Here is a 23,360-nt window from a genome sequence, read left to right as displayed (position 1 = left end):
TTGGATGTTGTAGGGTACTGTAATTAGCTCAGTGTGTTAGCAGGTAGAGTACTGTAATTAGCTCTGTGTATTAGCAGGTAGGATACTGTAATTAGCTCTGTGTTAGCAGGTAGGGTACTGTAATTAGCTTTGTGTGTTAGCAGGTAGGGTACTGTAATTAGCTCAGTGTGTTAGCAGGTAGAGTACTGTAATTAGCTCTGTGTTAGCAGGTAGGGTACTGTAATTAGCTCAGTGTTAGCAGGTAGGGTACTGTAATTAGCTCAGTGTGTTAGCAGGTAGGGTACTGTAATTAGCTCAGTGTATTAGCAGGTAGGGTGCTGTAATTAGCTCAGTGTGTTAGCAGGTAGGGTACTGTAATTAGCTCAGTGTATTAGCAGGTAGGGTACTGTAATTAGCTCTGTGTGTTAGCAGGTAGGGTACTGTAATTAGCTCAGTGTATTAGCAGGTAGGGTACTGTAATTAGCTCAGTGTGTTAGCAGGTAGGGTACTGTAATTAGCTCAGTGTGTTAGCAGGTAGGGTACTGTAATTAGCTCAGTGTGTTAGCAGGTAGAATACTGTAATTAGCTCAGTGTGTTAGCAGGTAGGGTACTGTAATTAGCTCAGTGTGTTAGCAGGTAGGGTACTGTAATTAGCTCAGTGTGTTAGCAGGTAGGGTACTGTAATTAGCTCAGTGTGTTAGCAGGTAGAATACTGTAATTAGCTCAGTGTGTTAGCAGGTAGGGTACTGTAATTAGCTCAGTGTGTTAGCAGGTAGGGTACTGTAATTAGCTCAGTTTATTAGCAGGTAGGGTACTGTAATTAGCTCAGTGTGTTAGCAGGTAGGGTACTGTAATTAGCTCAGTGTGTTAGCAGGTAGGGTACTGTAATTAGCTCAGTGTGTTAGCAGGTAGGGTACTGTAATTAGCTCAGTGTGTTAGCAGGTAGGGTACTGTAATTAGCTCAGTGTGTTAGCAGGTAGGGTGCTGTAATTAGCTCAGTGTGTTAGCAGGTAGGGTACTGTAATTAGCTCAGTGTGTTAGCAGGTAGGGTACTGTAATTAGCTCAGTGTGTTAGCAGGTAGGGTACTGTAATTAGCTCAGTGTACTAGCAGGTAGGGTACTGTAATTAGCTCAGTGTGTTAGCAGGTAGGGTACTGTAATTAGCTCAGTGTATTAGCAGGTAGGGTGCTGTAATTAGCTCAGTGTATTAGCAGGTAGGGTGCTGTAATTAGCTCAGTGTGTTAGCAGGTAGGGTACTGTAATTAGCTCAGTGTGTTAGCAGGTAGGGTACTGTAATTAGCTCAGTGTTAGCAGGTAGGGTACTGTAATTAGCTCAGTGTGTTAGCAGGTAGGGTACTGTAATTAGCTCAGTGTGTTAGCAGGAAGGGTACTGTAATTAGCTCTGTGTGTTAGCAGGTAGGGTACTGTAATTAGCTCTGTGTGTTAGCAGGTAGGGTACTGTAATTAGCTCAGTGTATTAGCAGGTAGGGTACTGTAATTAGCTCTGTGTGTTAGCAGGTAGGGTACTGTAATTAGCTCTGTGTGTTAGCAGGTAGGGTACTGTAATTAGCTCAGTGTGTTAGCAGGTAGGGTACTGTAATTAGCTCAGTGTATTAGCAGGTAGGGTACTGTAATTAGCTCAGTGTATTAGCAGGTAGGGTACTGTAATTAGCTCAGTGTATTAGCAGGTAGGGTACTGTAATTAGCTCAGTGTGTTAGCAGGTAGGGTGCTGTAATTAGCTCAGTGTGTTAGCAGGTAGAGTACTGTAATTAGCTCAGTGTGTTAGCAGGTAGGGTACTGTAATTAGCTCAGTGTGTTAGCAGGTAGGGTACTGTAATTAGCTCAGTGTGTTAGCAGGTAGGGTACTGTAATTAGCTCAGTGTATTAGCAGGTAGGATACTGTAATTAGCTCAGTGTGTTAGCAGGTAGGGTACTGTAATTAGCTCAGTGTATTAGCAGGAAGGGTACTGTAATTAGCTCTGTGTGTTAGCAGGTAGGGTACTGTAATTAGCTCTGTGTGTTAGCAGGTAGGGTACTGTAATTAGCTCAGTGTGTTAGCAGGTAGGGTACTGTAATTAGCTCGGTGTGTTAGCAGGTAGAATACTGTAATTAGCTCGGTGTGTTAGCAGGTAGGGTACTGTAATTAGCTCAGTGTGTTAGCAGGTAGGGTACTGTAATTAGCTCAGTGTGTTAGCAGGTAGGGTACTGTAATTAGCTCAGTGTGTTAGCAGGTAGGGTGCTGTAATTATCTCAGTGTGTTAGCAGGTAGGGTACTGTAGTTTGCTCTGTATGTTAGCAGGTAGGATACAGAATGAAGCTTGCAGGTGATCACCAGGACAAAGACTTAGCCTTTTGGAGTCAAGTCAGTCATTGTGTTCTCTGGAGGAGTGTTCTCTGGTCAGATGAAACAAAAATGAAACTGTTTGGCCATAATGATCAGCGCTGTGTGTGGAGGGAAAATGGTGAGGCTTTTAATCCGAAGAACACCATCCGAACTGTGAAGCATGGGGGTGGCAGCATCATATTGTGGGTGTGTTTTGCTGGAGAAGGGACTGGTGCATTTCAGAAAATAGATGGGACCTTGAGGAAAGATCATTATTTAGAAATACTGATGCAATGCCTCAGGACATCAGCTAAAAAGTTACAGCTTGGTCGCAACTGGGTCTTCCAGCAGGAAAATGATCCTAGGCATACCTCCAAAGTTGTAATAAAATGGCTTGAAGACAACAAAGTGAAAGTATTGGAGTGGTCATCACAAAGCCATGACCTGAATCTTATAGAAAATTTGTGGACTGAACTGAAAAAGCATGTCCGAGCAAGGAGGCCCACAAACCTGACTGAGTTACACCAGTTCTGTCATGGGCAAAAAGTATCGTGAGAAGCTTGCGGAAGGCTACCCCTAGAGTTTGATTCAAGTTAAACGATTAAAAGGCAATGCCACCAAATACAAACAAAGTGGATGTAAACTTTTGACCCACTGAAAATCTGATATAGTACATAAAAGCTGAAATAAATCTGTCTCTTAGCTATTATTTTGAAATGACCTCTTTTGGAAATAAAGTAGATGCCCTAATTGGAGTTGTGAAAAATTGCCTTAGTGTATGTGAACCTTTGGCCTAATGTAACTTTATAGTTTATTAGATGATGTTTATGTTCAGCGATATGAGAAAAGTATAATTGTGATACCATTGCTCAGAGGGAAAAAAAATAATTCATTGGCACCTCTGGATTTAGTACTTCCCCTTGCCATGACAACAGCACCGGGTCCCCTATAGTGTTTGATGAGGCAGGAGAACATAGCTATGCCCCAAATGTTGTTAAACTACTCATGATAAACTTTGTGTAAAAGAACGCTTCATCAGGCATCAGTTTTTGAGCTTATTTACTGTGCGAACTGTGCTTGAGTGGACTCTCTCAGAAGACAAAAAGCCTCTCCCAAAAAGATGTCTGTAGGCGAGTAGTTTAGCACAGTCCATGGGGCAGCCACTGTGGCACCTTTGGGCTGTGATCCCTTCTCTATCCGATGCCGTTTCTGCTTTCTCCTTGTCTGAATAAAGCTAAAATATTCAAAAAGGTAAAGTTACTGTTGACTCCAGCTAATTACGTATTTATAAAACGACTGGCTTTATGAGAATGGTAGTTAAACAGCACCTTTTAATGACATTTTGGCATTTAGCGAGGGTATTAGCGTAAGCCCTGCTGGCTGTGGCCGGAGGTCCTCATTGGCCAGACAGCAATGGGCCCCGCCTTGCCTTGCCGGGGACTGATACGGGGCACGCCGGCTTGCTTCCTGGGTCTCATTGCTCTCGAGCGGCCAATCCTGGTCAGGCCAGGTACCTGCGGATGCACAAACCGAGAGCATGCTGACGTCGTTGTCCTCCGATGACACGGGCAGTGTATGATTGGTGGTGGTCTGCAGTGTGGAAAAAGAATAGGCCTCGCAGGAATCGGACGTGTCTACTGTTTCCTCCTGAAGAAGGCAGGAGGGGTTGCAACAACAGATCATCAAGTTTGGTTGAGTTCAGGAGCATGTTGGGGCCTTCAGGTACTGACACAGCACTTAGAACCAGCAGGGACTGACACAGCACTTAGAACCAGCAGGGACTGAGAACCTGACACTTAGAACCTGGTGAGAATATGCTGCTTTGGGACTAAAATTGAGATCAGCTTTCAGGTCTTTTCTGCAGTGACCCACAGGAATTACTTTAAGAGCGTAAATCTTGTGCATTACAGTGCAGAGCCCATAGTAATGGCCCCAGTGAAGGGAGGTGTCATGAAACCAAATATGGGCGAAGTAACATATACCCTCAGTCACTTACTGATTTGAACCAATCATTTGTGTTTAGCTCTTGAGAGAAAAACTCTTTGATTGGTTGTAAAGACGGTGATTGACAGCTTACTGCACCTCCCTCACTGCCATCATTGGTGACATCCCCCTTGATCCGCACCGCACAGGTCCGGCCCAAACTCGTCACCCCGACTGTGGCCATCGCCCCGGCGCCCCCGCCCATGGTGTCCGCCCCCCCGGCGCTCCAGCAGCCGCTGATGCTGGCCACCCAGCTGACCGCCGCCTCGGGGCCCATCCACCAGGTCCGCATCCTCAACGGCCAGCCCCACGCCCCCGCCCCCGCTGGGCAGCTCGCCAGCATCGTCTTCGCCGCGCCGACCGCCCCCCCGACACTGCAGGTCACGGTGAGGGGGATTCTGGGAGCTGCGGTCCTCCTGCTCGTCCTCGGCAGGGTCCGCGACTCTGCACTGATGTCTTGTTACATTCATTCATTCATTTGGCAGACGCTTTTATCCAATGCGACGTACAAAAAAGTGCAGACTTTTGCAGTCTTGTCTGTACTTGCACTCCCTAGCGGTGGAAAAAACTTCCCATGGTGGTCAAGACCAGCGCTCGGAGTAGGCCAGAACGGACCGGTGTGCCATAGGGGCAATTTTTCTAGCTTACCGCTGCTGTTCATAGGCTGTGTACGCAGCGTCTGTGTGCCAGTGAGATGCTTTCTTTCTCATTCCCACAACAGTCACTGTAGTCCATGAAGATGAATTCAAATGAGCCCACCCAGAATGTCATACAAATGGACTTCATTTCCCAGACTGCACTTTGTTACCTTCAGTATTTCAAGATGTCGGTTCTGGAGTCTCACGTGCAGTCACCCTACTGTCTTCCTCTTTTGCACTCCAGTGTTACTGCTATCTTCCCCCGACGGTATTTCTGTAAATTCCAGCAGCTGTAATGGAACCCGTCTTTTCCACTTGCTAGCTTAGCTCAAAAACCAGAAGTTCTGGTATGGACCTGTACACTGTATTGGGTCTGTTACATTTTGTTCATACAAGTATCTGCACTTTTGCATGCTGTGCAGACTAAGCCCCCCCCCCCCCCTTCAGAGTTCATCTTGTTCCCCCCAAACACTCCCACCATTTGGATTAAGTCAGATAATACTATTTTTATGATTTTACACTATTATGTTTTTATAGTTTTTGATTTTTATTCTGAGTGGTTTGTCATGGATGTAATATGTATGGTATGTAATTAGCATTTATATTTTGAATTTTCATTGGTTCAGTTAAGAGGCACTGGTGGGCTGAAGTTCTTCAGCAGGTTTGGCACTGTCGCTCATGCACTGTGAGTCAGGTGAGTGCACTGCACTGTGACCCTGGATCAGAGCGCACTGCACTGTGACCCTGGATCAGAGCGCACTGCACTGTGACCCTGGATCAGAGCGCACTGCACTGTGACCCTGGATCAGAGCGCACTGCACTGTGACCCTGGATCAGAGCGCACTGCACTGTGACCCTGGATCAGAGCGACACTGCACTGTGACCCTGGATCAGAGCGCACTGCACTGTGACCCTGGATCAGAGCGCACTGCACTGTGACCCTGGATCAGAGCGACACTGCACTGTGACCCTGGATCAGAGCGACACTGCACTGTGACCCTGGATCAGAGCGACACTGCACTGTGACCCTGGATCAGAGCGCACTGCACTGTGACCCTGGATCAGAGCGACACTGCACTGTGACCCTGGATCAGAGCGACACTGCACTGTGACCCTGGATCAGAGCGCACTGCACTGTGACCCTGGATCAGAGCGCACTGCACTGTGACCCTGGGTCAGAGCAACACTGCACTGTGACCCTGGATCAGAGCGACACTGCACTGTGACCCTGGATCAGAGCGACACTGCACTGTGACCCTGGATCAGAGCGCACTGCACTGTGACCCTGGATCAGAGCGCACTGCACTGTGACCCTGGATCAGAGGGACACTGCACTGTGACCCTGGATCAGAGGGACACTGCACTGTGACCCTGGATCAGAGCGCACTGCACTGTGACCCTGGATCAGAGCGCACTGCACTGTGACCCTGGATCAGAGCGACACTGCACTGTGACCCTGGATCAGAGCGACACTGCACTGTGACCCTGGATCAGAGCGCACTGCACTGTGACCCTGGATCAGAGCGACACTGCGCTGTGACCCTGGATCAGAGCGACACTGCACTGTGACCCTGGATCAGAGCGACACTGCACTGTGACCCTGGATCAGAGCGACACTGCACTGTGACCCTGGATCAGAGCGACACTGCACTGTGACCCTGGATCAGAGCGCACTGCACTGTGACCCTGGATCAGAGCGACACTGCACTGTGACCCTGGATCAGAGCGACACTGCGCTGTGACCCTGGATCAGAGCGACACTGCGCTGTGACCCTGGATCAGAGCGACACTGCGCTGTGACCCTGGATCAGAGCGACACTGCACTGTGACCCTGGATCAGAGCGCACTGCACTGTGACCCTGGATCAGAGCGACACTGCACTGTGACCCTGGATCAGAGCGACACTGCACTGTGACCCTGGATCAGAGCGCACTGCACTGTGACCCTGGATCAGAGCGCACTGCACTGTGACCCTGGATCAGAGCGCACTGCACTGTGACCCTGGATCAGAGCGCACTGCACTGTGACCCTGGATCAGAGCGCACTGCACTGTGACCCTGGATCAGAGCGCACTGCGTGTGCGCAGATCCGTGCTTTAGCGAGGCGCTAACGGTCGACCTGCCCGCTGTCCGGTTTAGGCTGTTAAACCTCGCCGTGGGACAGAGCAGAAGGCATCAGAGAGGCCTCCTTCCTCCCCCACCTCGCCCCCACTGCCAAAACCCAGACGGGAAGAGACCCCCCAGGTAGGACAGCGGGTGGGGCAGGTGGGCATCACCAATCGGAACAAAGCAAATCTAACCAATCGCAGGCATGCAGAGAACCTGGGCGCTCCGTAAATGCATTTTTTTGTGCTTTATGATTTATCTTTGAAAGGTTTTGACCCTGTGAGCATGTTTATGCTGCCTGATAAGATTTTATTTTATAGGTTTATCCTTATTTTTCTCATTTTTGTTTGTTTTTCTTTGGACAGTCTCCCTTCCAGTTCTCATCTTGTGTGTTTATGATTTTGTGTTTTTGACATACATAATCCTTTGCCCCGGATTCACTTTATTACTGGTTTAAATGTTGGATCTTAAATGGGACGGCGGTTTACATGTAAAGCTTCATTAACCCAACGGGAGACAGGGAAGGGGAGTGTGTTATTGGGTAGTCTCCTGTCTCACCCTGTACTGGCATTAGTGTTGGCACAGGGAAGGGGAGTGTGTTATTGGGTAGTCTCCTGTCTCACCCTGTACTGGCATTAGTGTTGGCACAGGGAGGGACAGGGGGAGTATTTATTAATTCAGGATCAGAGATCAGGTGATATATCCTGGTCCCAGGTTCTATATTAAATATGTAATAGAATAAAGTAAAAATATTTTCATGACGTAAGGTTAATTTAGGGTGAATTCAAGGCAGATTGACTAGCCCGATGTCTGTGTTAATGAAGTATAATGATCTAGGAGAGTGGTGTGTTTAACATACTATACAGTTTTTCATTCACAACATCTTCTTGAATGTCATTATTCAGATTTACAATATAATCTTCATGAAACCAGACAGTTATTCACTAGCGAAGTCTCAGTTTGATCAGTACATTAATCAGTCTGTCCAGAATAACTTCATAACTTTAGTACCGCACCGATCGGTACTTAGTGGTCAACAGCTTTTTGTTTTATGCTTCTTTCCTAGAAACTTGTCTTCATGGGGTCCCTAGGACTCGTCACACATGACTATCTCCAAGGTAACTGTTTCCACCTCCTCTGTAGCTGTCCTGTGTTGCTGGGTGGCTGATCCTGTTAAATCACTGTTCCACTGTGTGGCTGGGTCCCATGGTCTGGTATCTGTTAAGGCTCTGTTCCAGTGTGTGGATGGGCCCCATGGTCTGGTATCTGTTAAGGCACTGTTCCAGTGTGTGGATTGGTCCCATGGTCTGGTGTCTGTTAAGGCACTGTTCCAGTGTGTGGATAGGCCCCATGGGCTGGTATGTGTGAGGTTTTTGTCTCACCAGCGCCCCCTCTGTTTAAGAGGGTGCCCACGCTCAGCATCTGCGTGAGCTTAACTGGTGCTCTGCGGAGCATCAGTTAAGAAACACTGGCCTGATGACGTGTCGCAGAAGAGAGTGAACGTTCAGGTGTCCTCTCCCAAAACGGCGCAGGAGGTTACAGCGATCCATTCAAGCGCACGCAAAGCGGACACAAAGACAGCAGAACATTTATTTCAAAAGAAAAGGGGAACAAAGTGCACTGTGAAAAATATGCTTCTTGACCTGTGTTCTTATTCTCTGACGGGGAAGAGATTCAGAGCCGGAGACAAGAGCGCAAGCGGAGAACGACGGCCAATCCGGTGTACAGCGGGGCAGCGATGGAGCCGGAGGTACGCTTAACACCCCTCTGCAAGCTTAACACCGTTCTGGAAGCTTAGCACCACTCTGCATGCTTAACACAACACAGTTTCCTGTCGACACAAAACGTGGTTGCTGTGGTTTTCACTGATATTCGAAAAGGCCATTGTGGGCAGGACACTAAAACTCTGGGTTCAGCCAATCTGGGGCATTATTGAAGGCGGTGGTTGGTTGATTGGTTGAGCTGGTTGTCATAGGCTGGGCTGAAACAGAAACCTGTTCCCATATGGGCCTTGGACATTGCAATGCCTCGTAATATAAACTCAGCAAAACACTGTTTTGTGAAACTGTAAGCCTCCAGAGATAATTATGGCCTTTATTTAAGTCATGTGACTTTCCCCTTCACAGCGCAAGAAGAGTGCAGTAACTTATCTGAACACTCCTGTCCACCAAGGGCCCCGAAAGAGAGGTGAGTGCCAGATTAACCCCTTTTTAACCCTACTGCTTCTCCTCTTGTCACTGTAAATGCTTCCAACCAACCGTATCGAGTCCCCAGCCCTGGTCCTGGAGAGCCACAGGGTCTGCTGGGGTCCCCAGCCCTGGTCCTGGAGAGCCACAGGGTCTGCTGGAGTCCCCAGCCCTGGTCCTGGAGAGACACAGGGTCTGCTGGGGTCCCCAGCCCTGGTCCTGGAGAGCCACAGGGTCTGCTGGGGTCCCCAGCCCTGGTCCTGGAGAGCCACAGGGTCTGCTGGGGTCCCCAGCCCTGGTCCTGGAGAGCCACAGGGTCTGCTGGGGTCCCCAGCCCTGGTCCTGGAGAGACGCAGGGTCTGCTGGGGTCCCCAGCCCTGGTCCTGGAGAGACGCAGGGTCCGCTGGGGTCCCCAGCCCTGGTACTGGAGAGACGCAGGGTCTGCTGGTTTTTGTTTTCACCTTAAAATCAGCAACCAGTTTACCCACCATAGATCAGGCGAGTTATTGGGTGCTTTCATTTTTCTGTTAAATACGGTGACCAGGGTGCCGATCTGTTATAAGGACACACCCCATCCCACTCCCTGAGGTCACCAGCAGAAGAGCTCCCCTCTATCCCAGCCACAGATTTTACAGCAAGAGAGACAAGGCATTTGCAGCTAGGGCTCCAATTTTATGGAGTAACCTGCCAGATTTCATCAGGGTCTTTTGAATCTCATTTAATGTTCAATTTTTTCTAACATAATTTTTAAGATTCATGGAAAAATATTTATACTGCCATGCTTATGTATTTTAATTGAATTGGAGGAAAGCAGAGAGGGTTAGAGATAGAGGTGGGATCACAGTAGAGAGAGGGTTAAAGATAGAGATGGGATCACAGTGCAGAGAGGGGTACAGATAGAGGTGGGATCACAGTGCAGAGAGGGTCACAGATAGAGATGGGATCACAGTGCAGAGAGGGTTACAGATCGAGGTGGGATCACGGTACAGAGAGGGTTACAGATAGAGATGGGATCACAGTGCAGAGAGGGTTACAGTTAGAGGTGGGATCACAGTACAGAGAGGGTTACAGATAGAGATGGGATCACAGTACAGAGAGGGTCACAGATAGAGATGGGATCACAGTACAGAGAGGGGTACAGATAGAGATGGGATCACAGTGCAGAGAGGGTTACAGATAGAGATGAGATCACAGTACAGAGAGGGTTACAGATAGAGGTGGGATCACAGTACAGAGAGGGTTACAGATAGAGGTGGGATCACAGTACAGAGAGGGTTACAGAGAGAGATGGGATCACAGTGCAGAGAGTGGTACAGATAGAGGTGGGGTCACAGTGCAGAGAGGGTTACAGATACAGGTGGGATCACAGTGCAGAGAGGGTTACAGATAGAGGTGGGATCACAGTATAGAGAGGGTTAGAGATACAGGTGGGATCACAGTGCAGAGAGTGGTACAGATAGAGGTGGGGTCACAGTGCAGAAAGGGTTACAGATACAGGTGGGATCACAGTGCTGAGAGGGTTACAGATAGAGGTGGGATCACAGTGCAGAGAGGGTTAGAGATGGAGATGGGATCACAGTACAGAGAGGGTTAGAGATGGAGATGAACTGAATCCGAAGCCACGTGGGGGGATTTTTATACGGTTTGGGTCAGCTGCTCCACAGGATCTCCCTGAACATATTTTTACTTTTAACAAATGCATTGCAACATTTGTTTGTTAAAAGGAGAGTCCTACACTTGATCATCAAACGCAGACCTTTACGAATCAAGCACAGACCTTTAACAATCAATCACAGAACTTTATCAAACACTGACAGTTAACAATCAAACACTGACCTTTACGAATCAAACACGGACCTTTAACAATCAAACACAGATCTTTATCAAACACGGACCTTTAACAATCAAACACAGAACTTTATCAAACACAGACCTTTAACAATCAAACACAGACCTTTAACAATCAAACACGGACCTTTAACAATCAAACACAGACTTTTAACAATTAAACACAGACCTTTAACAATCAAACACGGATCTTTATCAAACACAGACTTTTAACAATCAAACATGGACCTTTAACAATCGAACACTGACCTTTAACAATTAAACATGGACTTTTAACGATGAAACACGGACCTTTAGCAATCAAATAAAGACCTTAGCAATCATACATGGACTTTTAACAATCAAACACTGACCTTTAACAATCAAACACAGACCTTTAGCAATCAAACACAGACCTTAGCAATCAAACACAGACCTTAGCAATCAAACATGGACTTTTAACAATCAAACATGGACTTTTAACAATCAAACACTGACCTTTAACAATCAAACACTAACCTTTAACAATCAAACACGGACCTTTACTAATCAAGCACCGACCTTTAGAAACCAAACAGTCATTAAATTTTAAGCTACATAGATACTGATTTTAAGAAGTATGAAATGTTTGCATATGCTATATTATGTCTTGGTGTCTGACATTGCCCGTGGCATGTTGCTGTTATGTTAGATGGCGTTAGCTCCTCCCACTGACATGCTAGGCTGGCTCCCATTAGCCACCAGCTGCTGTAAGTGAGAGGTGCAGCTGTCTCCCAATTGGCAGTCTTGTATAGTTACAATTATGTGTGTCACTAACGCATCATTTCCCTGACAGAACTAGCAAGAAAAGGCAAGTGAGTGTTTAAGTGCATTGCCTTAGGGAAAGTTTCTCCAGATCTGAAGCTTGTCTTATACAGTGCCTTGTAGTCAGTTTCTCCAGATGTGAGGCTTGTCTTATACAGTGCCTTAGGGAAAGTTTCTTCAGAGGTGAGGCTTGTCTTATACAGTGCCTTGGGGAAATTTTCTCCAGATGTGAGCCTTGTCTTATACATTGACTTAGGGACAGTTTCTCCAGATGTCAGGCTTGTCTTATACAGTGCCTTAGAGACCGTTTCTCCAGATGTGAAGCTTGTCTTATACAGTGCCTTAGAGACAGTCTCTCCAGATGTGAGGCTTGTCTTATACAGTGCCTTAGAGACAGTTTCTCCAAATGTGAGGCTTGTCTTATACAGTGCCTTAGGAAAAGTTTCTCCAGATGTGAGGCTTGTCTTATACAGTGCCTTAGGAAAAGTTTCTCCAGATGTGAGGCTTGTCTTATACAGTGCCTTAAGGACAATTTCTCCAGATGTGAGGCTTGTCTTAAACATTGACTTAGGGACAGTTTCTCTAGATGTGAGGCTTCTCTTATACAGTGCCTTAGAGACAGTTTCTCTATGTAGAATATGGTTGACAAAAATGTCTACAGTTGAGGCCAAGAGTTTACATACACCTAGGCTAAAGACTTTCAAACTTTTTTATTTCATGTTACCATGCATTTCCTGTGTTTATTCAATTAGGGTATCTACTTTATTTCCATAAGAGGTCATTTCAAAATAATAGCTAAGAGACAGATTTATTTCTGCTTTTATGTACTATTTCAGATTGTCAGTGGGTCAAAGGTTTACATACACTTTGTTCATATTTGGTGGCATTGCCTTTTAATTGCTTGACTTGAATCAAACGCTTGGGGTAGCCTTCCACAAGCTTCTCACAATACTTTTCCAGAATTTTTGCCCATTCCTCCTGACAGAACTGGTGTAACTCAGTCAGGTTTGTGGGCCTCCTTGCACGACACGCTTTTTCAGTTGAGTCCACAAATTTTCAATGGGATTCAGTTCAGGGCTTTGTGATGACCACTCCAATACTTTCACTTTGTTGTCTTTAAGCCATTTTGTTACAACTTAGAAGGTATGCTTGGGATCATTGTCCTGCTGGAAGTCCCAGTTGCGACCAAGTTTTAACTTTCCAGCTGATGTCTTGAGGTGTTGCTTCAGAATTTCTAGATAATCCTCCTTCCTCATGATGCCATATATTTTCTGAAGTGCACCACTCCCTTCTTCAGGAAAACACCCCCTCAACATGATGCTGCCACCCCCATGCTTCACAGTTGGGATGATGTTCTTTGGATGAAAAGCCTTACCCTTTTTCCTCCATACATAGTGCTGATAATTATGGCCAAACAGTTCAATTTTTGTTTCATCTGACCAGAGAACACTCCACCAAAAGGCGTCCTTTTTTTTCGTCCTGGTGATCACCTGCAAACTTAATTCTGTCTTTTTTATGATTTTATGAACTTTTTGCAACACATGAAGTAAAAAACAAAAAAATCCCAGGTGGAGAGGGAAAACTCTCAAATGGTGGTTATAAAAAACTCCCAGATGGGAAGAAATCTCGGGTGGAACTCTGCTATAGAGGGGGAGCCCATCCTCCACTGGCCAGCCTGGTGTAAAATAGCAGTAGAATGGAATGTAGCAGTAGCAATGAAATGCTATAAGGGATCTATCACAACAAATAAAATGGGTTAAGCAGGTAACAGCCAAAGCAATAGCTAACAGGAATAACAGAAGACCAAATGGCATAGTAAAGTATAGTGCAGTTTAGAGGAGCCGGGTGATAGATCTGGAGCTCCAGGCTGCATCAAGGGATGGAACAGGGCTGAGGCAGTCCATCGCCATAGAGCGAGGGACAGGGCTGGAGCAGTCCATGACCATGGAGTGAGGGACAGGGCTGGAGCGGTCCATGACCATAGAGCGAGGGACAGGGCTTGAGCAGTCCATGACCATAGAGTGAGGGACAGGGCTGGAGCGGTCCATGACCATAGAGGGAGGGACAGGGCTGGAGCGGTCCATGACCATAGAGCGAGGGACAGGGCTGGGGTGGTCCATGACCATTGCGGAGGCTGGAGGTCTGACCTAGGGGGTGGCTGGGGTGGTCCATGACCATTGAGTGAGGGACAGGGCTGGGGTGGTCCATGACCATAGAGCAAGGGACAGGGCTGGAGCGGTCCATGACCATAGAGCGAGGGACAGGGCTGGAGCTGTCCATGACCATAGAGTGAGGGTCAGGGTTGGGGTGGTCCATGACCATAGAGTGAGGAAGGGCAGAGCAGATGCCTAGAGGGGACGGCTGGTAGTCTAGCCATAGAGGGACAGGCTGGGCGTCCAGACGGCGAGGGACAGGGCTGGAGCGGTCCATGATCATAGAGCGAGGGACAGGGCTGGAGCGAGGGACAGGGCTGGTGCGGTCCCGTGGACTCAGGGCAAGGGAGGGGCAGGAGCCCCAGGGAAAAAGAAACAGAAGATAAGGTTAGGCACTATAAAGATTGTCAGCACAGGAACTGTACTTGGTCGATTTCCCGATGGGGCCTGTGGTTGTACCCCTGGGCTGCTTCAGCTGTGGGTTGCGTGTCTGCTAAATGCCCAAAGGGGCAGCACTGCTGAAGTGTCACATGGTAATTTGCATTTCTAATAGCGCTGGCCTTCAGAGTGCAAGCTGTGGGTGCTCTGGTGGGGACACAACAGAAATATGCCATCAAACTACATTTCCCATAATCCATCCGTGAATGTTTTAGATTGAGATGTAGAAAATAGTATTAAAACAATTGTACTGATCAGGATCAAGTACCAAAGTTAATATTCAATGAGAGTCAAGTGCCCTCAGCTAGATGGGTATTGTGACAAAAGGGTAATAAAAGAATAAAAGGGAGGAAGTGCTGGAGAGAGAAGAAAGTTATAATGGGGACCCAGGCGGTGGTATTGATGTGTAATACTGAGGAAGGAAATTAAAGTGACACTGCTGTCCACTGAGCTCCCTGGGAGGACAAGGTATGCTTTACTAAACTGGAATAGCTCAGAGAAAACTCCAAATGGGTTGTGTCACTAAAAACCTGTTCTTCCTTTGACTTCTCTCTCTGTTTGTTTCTCTGTCTGAGATGCCCTGGCCTGGTAGTGGCTGTTTGCTTCTGTCTCTGAGACGCCCTGCTCCGTAATTGGCTATTAGCTCTGCAGAGTTCCTCCTCCCTTTTGCTTGCTGCCTTTCTGCCCGAGTGCACTAATTCTGTGTTCTGTGCCCCTCCCTCTTTCTCCTCCTATCTCCATGCTAGCCAATGAGGACCCCTTGTCCAAGGTATGTGAGAGAAAAGAAGAAAAAAAACATTTTTCTTTTTCCTTTTTTTCCATCTCTCATTTTGTTTAGGTCGCCCTCCCAAATGCAGCAGCAGTACGGAGCTGGGTCACCATACCCCGACCCCGCCCACAGGCAGCCGCCCCGATTCCCCCGCCCCTGCCGCACTCGAAAGTGGGGGCCCTAACTGCCCCACCTACCCCCACACCCTCCCTCTACCCAGCCCCCGCATTGGGGAAGTAAGTAGCTACCAGAGGGTGTAATGTGTCAGCCAGGCCAGGAGGGGGCTACCAGTCTTGTTCTCCTACTTCTGCTGCCAGCTGGATAGTTAATTATTAATGAAGCCTGATTACTCAGGAAATGCTAATTATCAAACCCATGTCTCAACCTCAGACAGGACCTGCATATCATACAGACGCACACACTCGCACAATTTTGTCCTACACACGCACACACAATTTTCACCCATAAAGCCAAAATGCTCGTTGCCCCAAACACGTTTCGAGTCTGAAAATCAGCATTTCCTGATTAATCGGGGGAAGAAACTGGTCACCACGCAGCTTGAGCATCGGGCTATCTTGCCGTTGGTTTATTCCCGTGGCTAATGTTCCATTACATCCATTGTGCTTTTTTATTTTACTTTTAAAAATTTTCCCCCACAGTCTTACAAAGTGAACAGTGTTACCCTCGCCTTCACTAACTGAGCTGTGGATTGTGAGGCAAACATCTGATCTGGTTATTTTAACGTTGGGTGTGAAAAAATAATAATAAATTAAGTGTATCAGTAGGAAAGCAACTATTCAGACCTTCCAAATTAATTACCAGTGATTAATGAACAGGGTTTTTTTGACACAGAAAGTTGTGAATGTGTGGAGCAGGTTACCAGGTCGTGCAGTCGAGGTAAAGACCCTCTGGCTGTTCTCGACTTTTGGGTAATGACGAGCCTAGAAGGGCTGAATGGCCCGTTTTTGTTTGTTTGTTTGTTTGTTTACTTGAACACTGTTAAAACAACTAACAAAAAAACAGGACATAACACAAAGCAAAAAATTATAATTACAATAAAATAAATATGACCATAGCGTAGGATGGGGCTAGAAACTCAGAAGGGCTTATACCTCTCCCTCATCAATAATAAAGAAAAGAATAATAATAATAACACTGACATAGCAAGACAAGAGAAAGAAAAACATACCCGGAAAAATCACTGTGTCACTGTCCATTCTTACAACCTTACGCTGTCTGGATTGTCATTAAAATGTCCCCACTAACCACAGCAGGACTGAAATGAGAAGTCCAAGCACATGTGGGCTGCCCTGCTGTGTGTAACGGAACTGATAGTGCCATTATTTTGCCCCAGAGTGGGTGCTGGGGCTGATAGTGCATCTACTGCCCGTGTGCTGGCGATAGTGCTCTATGCCCCAGGTGGGTGCTGGGGCTGATAGTACCATTCTACTGCCAGGGGTGGGCGATAGTGCCATTCTACTGCCCAGGGTGGGTGCTGGGGCTGATAGTGCCATTCTACTGCCCCAGGGTGGGTGCTGGGGCTGATAGTGCCATTCTACTGCCCCAGGGTGGGTGCTGGGGCTGATAGTGCCATTCTACTGCCCCAGGGTGGGTGCTGGGGCTGATAGTGCCATTCTACTGCCCCAGAGTGGGTGCTGAGGCTGATAGTGCCATTCTACTGCCCCAGAGTGGGTGCTGGGGCTGATAGTGCCATTCTACTGCCCCAGAGTGGGTGCTGGGGCTGATAGTGCCATTCTACTGCCCCAGGGTGGGTGCTGGGGCTGATAGTGCCATTCTACTGCCCCAGGGTGGGTGCTGGGGCTGATAGTGCCATTATTCCACCCCAGGGTGGGTGCTGATAGTGTCGTTCTTCCCGACAGGGGGACATCCATGAGGACTTTTGTGCGGTGTGCAGGTGCAGTGGACAGTTGCTTATGTGTGACACGTGCTCATGTGTGTACCACCTGGACTGCTTGGATCCCCCACTGAAAGCCATTCCCAAAGGCATGTGGATCTGCCCCAAATGTCAAGACCAGGTAACGCATGCAAAGGACTTTGCCCCCTCCCGTAGACTCGCCATGCAGCCTGCTGTCCAATAGAAGCCCAGGCCTGTGCTCTTACTGTGTGACACTGTCCAATAGAAGCCCAGGCCTGTGCTCTTACTGTGTGACACTGTCCAATAGAAGCCCAGGCCTGTGCTCTTACTGTGTGACGCTGTCCAATAGAAGCCCAGGCCTGTGCTCTTACTGTGTGAGACCGTCCAATAGAAACCCAGGCCTGTGCTCTTACTGTGTGAATCCGTCCAATAGAAGCCCAGCGCTGTGCTCTTACCGTGTGCGGCCGTCCAATAGAAGCCCAGGCCTGTGCTCTTACCGTGTGAGTCCGTCCAATAGAAGCCCAGGCCTGTGCTTTTGCAGTGTGTGGTTATTGATAAATTTGTAGCACTGCTGGGAAGCTGAGGCAGAGTTGGTGTGAAGGATGGTTGGTTCTCAAAGGCTTTCGCCGCCGTTCCATGGCAGTTGACTCTAGCCCGAGTGTTCACAGCTACCCCCCCCCACCCCACCCCCACTCTAGCCCGAGTGTTCACAGCTACCCCCCCACCCCACCCCCACTCTAGCCCTAGTGTTTACAACTACCCCTCTACCCCCACTCTAGTCCTAGTGTTTACAGCTACCCTCTACCCCCACTCTAGCCCTAGTGTTTACAGCTACCCCTCTACCCCCACTCTAGCCCTAGTGTTTACAGCTACCCCTCTACCCCCACTCTAGTCCTAGTGTTTACAGCTACCCTCTACCCCCACTCTAGCCCTAGTGTTTACAGCTACCCCTCTACCCCCACTCTAGCCTAGTGTTTACAGCTACCCCTCTACCCCCACTCTAGTCCTAGTGTTTACAGCTACCCCTCTACCCCCACTCTAGCCCTAGTGTTTACAGCTACCCCTCTACCCCCACTCAGTCCTAGTGTTTACAGCTACCCCTCTACCCCCACTCTAGCCCTAGTGTTTACAGCTACCCCTCTACCCCACTCTAGCCCTAGTGTTTACAGCTACCCCGCTACCCCACCCTAGCCCTAGTGTTTACAGCTACCCCTCTACCCCCACTTTAGCCCTAGTGTTTACAGTTACCCCTCTACCCCACTCTAGCCCTAATGTTTACAGCTACCCCTCTACCCCAGCTTTAGCCCTAGTGTTTACAGATACCCCTCTACCCCCACTTTAGCCCTAGTGTTTACAGTTACCCCTCTACCCCACTCTAGCCCTAATGTTTACAGCTACCCCTCTACCCCCACTCTAGCCCTAGTGTTTACAGCTACCCCTCTACCCCCACTCTAGCCCTAGTGTTTACAGCTACCCCTCTACCCCCACTCTAGCCCTAGTGTTTACAGCTACCCCTCTACCCCACCCTAGCCCTAGTGTTTACAGCTACCCCTCTACCCCCACTTTAGCCCTAGTGTTTACAGTTACCCCTCTACCCCACTCTAGCCCTAATGTTTACAGCTACCCCTCTACCCCAGCTTTAGCCCTAGTGTTTACAGATACCCCTCTACCCCCACTCTAGCCCTAGTGTTTACAGCTACCCCTCTACCCCAACTTTAGCCGTAGTGTTTACAGCTACCCCTCTACCCCCACTCTAGTCCTAGTGTTTACAGCTACCCCTCTACCCCCACTCTAGTCCTAGTGTTTACAGCTACCCCTCTACCCCCACTCTAGCCCTAGTGTTTACAGCTACCCCTCTACCCCCACTCTAGCCCTAGTGTTTACAGCTACCCCTCTACCCCAGCTTTAGCCCTAGTGTTTACAGCTACCCATCTACCCCCACTCTAGCCCTAGTGTTTACAGCTACCCCTCTACTCCAACTTTAGCCCTAGTGTTTACAGCTACCCCTCTACCCCAGCTTTAGCCCTCGTGTTTACAGCTACTCCTCTACCCCCACTCTAGTCCTAGTGTTTACAGCTACCCCCCACCCCAACTTTAGCCATAGTGTTTACAGCTACCCCTCTACCCCACTCTAGCCTAGTGTTTACAGCTACCCCTCTACCACACCCTAGCCCTAGTGTTTACAGCTACCCCTCTACCCCCACTCTAGCCCTAGTGTTTACAGTTACCCCTCTACCCCAACTTTAGCCCTAATGTTTACAGTTACCCCTCTACCCCCACTCTAGCCCTAATGTTTACAGCTACCCCTCTACCCCAGCTTTAGCCCTAGTGTTTACAGCTACCCCTCTACCCCCACTCTAGTCCTAGTGTTTACAGCTACCCCTCTACCCCCACTCTAGCCCTAGTGTTTACAGCTACCCCTCTACCCCCACTCTAGTCCTAGTGTTTACAGCTACCCCTCTACCCCCACTCTAGCCCTAGTGTTTACAGCTACCCCTCTACCCCAACTTTAGCCCTAGTGTTTACAGCTACCCCTCTACCCCACCCTAGCCCTAGTGTTTACAGCTACCCCTCTACCCCCACTCTAGCCCTAGTGTTTACAGTTACCCCTCTACCCCCACTCTAGCCCTAGTGTTTACAGCTACCCCTCTACCCCTCTATCCCCACTCTAGCTCTAGTGTTTACAGCTACCCCTCTACCCCACTCTAGCTCTAGTGTTTACAGCTACCCCCCTACCCCACTTTAGCTCTAGTGTTTACAGCTACCCCTCTACCCCCACTCTAGCTCTAGTGTTTACAGCTACCCCCCACCCCCACTCTAGCCCTAGTTTTTACAGCTACCCCTCTACCCCCACTCTAGCCCTAGTGTTTACGGCTACCCCTCTACCCCCACTCTAGCCCTAGTGTTTCTCTGCATGTCTCCACATGGTTTCGAGATGTCCACGTGTTTTCTGCTTCTCTGGCTATTTTGCGGGTGTAAGATGGCGTCTGTCGCGTGTCTGATCGTTTAGGCTGTCCATCCTGGCGCTCGGCCTGGGACCCGCGGTCGTCACTTCATTCTGAGGCTCATTAGAACACAGCAAACGCTGACAGCATGCTTGTTTTGTGTCTTTCCGTCTTTCAGATTGTGAAGAAAGAGGAGGTCGTGCCTTGGCCGGGTACTCTGGCTATCGTTCACTCGTACATCGCGTACAAAGCAGGTAGGGGGACCGAGCATGAATTGCGTGGGATCGTCCCGCGGGCTTTCCCTGGTTCCTCCAGGGGGCTTTCCATTGCCACTGTTGCCCCTGGCTTGGCGATGGGGGCTTGGGCCTGCAGTCTGTAAAGGGCACTGAGTCGCTGGTCCTTTGTGAAAAGCGATATGCGAATGGAACCCGATCTGAATGGCGCGCTGCTACGGCTGTTCTTCCCTCGCAGCTAAAGTGGAGGAGAAGCAGAGGCTGCTGAAGTGGAGCTCGGAGCTGAAGCAGGAGAGAGAGCAGCTGGAGCAGAAGGTCAAACAGCTCAGCGGCGCCATAACGGTGAGTGACAGGGAGCATGGCCAATCAGCTGCTGGGAAGACGCAACAAAACACCAGAGAGCAACTCCACCAGTTACAGACATTTTCTGGCTAGTTCCTGACTAACACCTCAAGAGAACCAGGAAGTGTAGCTACCAAAAGTATCCACCAATCACCACACGATAGGCCACACCCGGAACCTTCCAGTTCAGACGCTGGCCAGGCTGTCAGAGGGGTGGTTTTTTTGGGGAAGTGTGACGTGTTTGATGCACACCCTCCTCGCGTTGTTCCACCCATTGCTCTGTGTGCTGAGGTTTGGATCATCCCCTTCACCTCTGACCCGTCTTCTGATTGGTTGGAAAGTACAGTGAGCTTCTAAATGTTTGGGACAAAGACATATTTTTTTCTTGACTTAGCTCTGTATTCTACAATTTTAGATTTGTAACCAATGCCCAATGTGCACATTAAAGTGCATGTTCTCCGCTTTTATTTAGGGGTATTTGCATACACTTTGGTTGCACTGTGTAAAAATTACAGAAAGTTATACATAGCCGTGCTATTTCATGGCACCATAATGTTTTGGACATAAAGTTATGTAAATGAAAGTAGTCGTATTCAGTACTTTGTTGAATTTCATTTGCGTGTAATGACTGCTTGAAGTCTGTGACCCTTAGACATCACCAGGTGCTGAGTATCTTCTCTGGCAATGCTCTGCCAGGCCTGTACTGCAGCCATCTACAGCTCCTGCTTGTTTTGGGGGCTAGCTGCCTTAAGTTTTCTCTTCAGCATATGAAACGCAAACGTTGGATTGGGTGGCTGACTTTACCGGTCAAGAAGTTTCCCGTTTTTAGCTTTAGAACCTCCTTTGTTTCTTAAGCAACATGTTTGGGATTGTTGTCTTGCTGTAGGATGAATCGCTGTCCAGTGAGTTTGGAGACAGTTGATTTAACTTGAGCAAATAAAGACGCTTCTGTGCACTTCAGAAATAATTTTGCTGCTGCTACTTTCAGCAGTTACATCATTAGTGAAAACAAGTTGGCCAGTACCTGTGGCGGCCATATACGCCAAAACCATAACACCCCCGCCATGTTTCACAGATTTGGGGTTTGGATCTTGGGCGATTCCTTTTGGCCTTTGCACTTTGCTCTTGACACATCCAAGCCTGCCTCATGAAGAGTGCTTCTGATCTATAGGAGAGCTGTTTAAGGTTTTTTATTCATTATGGTGAGTATTCATCTTCTCCAAAGGCAAACAAAAGGCTAGAATCTGGACTAGATACTGAGGGCTCTCTTATACCTGCACTACAAAAGCAATTGAACACACCGATCAGAAACACCTGTGAAGCCATTTGTCCCAAACATTATGGTGACCTGAAATGGGAGATCTATCAAAAGTGCTGCATTTAATAAAAGCAGAGAATCTGCACTTTAACCACATGTGAATTGTTTGATTGCAAGTCTAAAATTGTGGAGTAGAGAGCCAAATCAAGAAAAAAAAAGATTTATCTTTGTCACAAACATTATGGAGCTCACTGTACTTTGCTTACCTCCCAAAAAGTGGGTGGGGTTATGGCTCTGAACTGCACTGCTTTTGCCAGGCCTGTAGAGAGCGTATGATGCTCTAGGAGCGTGCTGCTGGGGGCTAGGAATGAGTCATTGGCTGTGGGACTTGAGAAGTGCTGTAAGAGTGAGTGATGGATTGCTCTAGTCTGGTGAGTGATGTATTGCTCTGGTCTGGGGAGTGATGTGCTGCTCTGGTCTGGTGCCTGATGGAGTGCTCTGGTCTGGTGCCTGATGGATTGCTGTGGTCTGGTGGCTCTGGTCTGGTGCCTGATGGATTGCTGTGGTCTGGTGGGTGATGTATTGCTCTGATCTGGTGCCTGATGGATTGCTCTGGTCTGCTGAGTGATGGATTGCTCTGGTCTGGTGCATTGTTACAGAAATGCATGGAGACGAAGAACAGCATCCTGGCCCGGCAGGAGGAGATGCGGGCCTCGCTGGAGAAAGCCAAAGACCTGGTGCACCTCATCCGTGGCATCCAGCTCATCCAATCCGAGGAGCCAGCCGCCCCCCCGCCAGGTATCGCCAACGGCACAATGGGCCACCCTGGCACTGACGCTAGCAACCGGGACCACAGCGAATCCGCGAACAACGCCAAAATCATCGTGCCCGAGGACGGCACGGAAGGGCCGCTCGCAGGCGGAGAGGAGGGTGGCGGAAACGACAACAACGGAAAAACCTCAGAGCTCAGCCAGCGCACCGAGCCAGCCCCCGTCAGCAGCACAGAGAGCGCGAAATAACACCTGCCCCGCGGCCACCCCAACCTCAGAGAGAGAGGGAGACTGCACTGCACCTGGGGGTGCTTCACATCGCCAATCATATATTTATAGATAAATGGCATATATATATATACCTTTTTGTGCGTATTGCTGGATCTGGATAAGAGTGCCAGTCTGGGCAAATGGGAAAGTGGGGCTTTGTACTGATCTCATGCCAATTCACTAATAATAATAATAACAGTAATAATAATAATGCAGATGATAATAATGATTTCAAACATCACACCAATGTGTGCCTGTAGCATTCTTCTGGGGATTTTGCCCTGGGGGGTCCTAGTTTTTACAGATACAGAGGAGTCGGTGTCCAACTGACACCCAAAAAGTGTTTGCCATGGGCCCCCTCCCAGCCCCGCCCTGCCCCACCCCACCCGGCCCCGCCCTATTGTGGCGGATTAGACAATGTTTGATTGTATATCGGAGCAGACTATCATCACAGTAGCCA

The 23,360-nt window shown here is 48.5% G+C and overlaps 1 protein-coding gene across 6 annotated transcripts in view; it reads left to right on the top strand.

Annotated features, from left to right (window-relative positions):
• The window catches only part of LOC135241712 (PHD finger protein 21A-like), a 59,645-nt gene extending 36,504 nt beyond the window's left edge, over nt 1–23,141 (top strand). For 4 of the 6 annotated variants that reach the window (XM_064312316.1, XM_064312319.1, XM_064312317.1 and 1 more), the window contains 10 exons: nt 4,436–4,672; nt 7,063–7,167; nt 8,096–8,147; nt 8,700–8,779; nt 9,156–9,216; nt 15,276–15,442; nt 17,087–17,242; nt 20,206–20,281; nt 20,499–20,602; nt 22,520–23,141. In XM_064312316.1, the coding sequence (XP_064168386.1) occupies nt 4,436–4,672; nt 7,063–7,167; nt 8,096–8,147; nt 8,700–8,779; nt 9,156–9,216; nt 15,276–15,442; nt 17,087–17,242; nt 20,206–20,281; nt 20,499–20,602; nt 22,520–22,879 (1,398 nt within the window). In that variant the 3' untranslated portion in view covers nt 22,880–23,141. Of the gene's footprint in view, nt 1–4,435; nt 4,673–7,062; nt 7,168–8,095; nt 8,148–8,699; nt 8,780–9,155; nt 9,217–15,183; nt 15,207–15,275; nt 15,443–17,086; nt 17,243–20,205; nt 20,282–20,498; nt 20,603–22,519 lie in introns of all 6 variants that reach the window. The other 2 variants (XM_064312320.1, XM_064312321.1) reach the window with 2 other exon arrangements.
• The last annotated feature ends 219 nt before the right edge of the window (nt 23,142–23,360 follow it).

This window comes from Anguilla rostrata, chromosome 16 (genome assembly GCF_018555375.3).
Source record: "Anguilla rostrata isolate EN2019 chromosome 16, ASM1855537v3, whole genome shotgun sequence".
Taxonomy (NCBI): Eukaryota; Metazoa; Chordata; class Actinopteri; order Anguilliformes; family Anguillidae; genus Anguilla; species Anguilla rostrata.
This window is presented reverse-complemented; position numbering and strand designations above follow the sequence as displayed.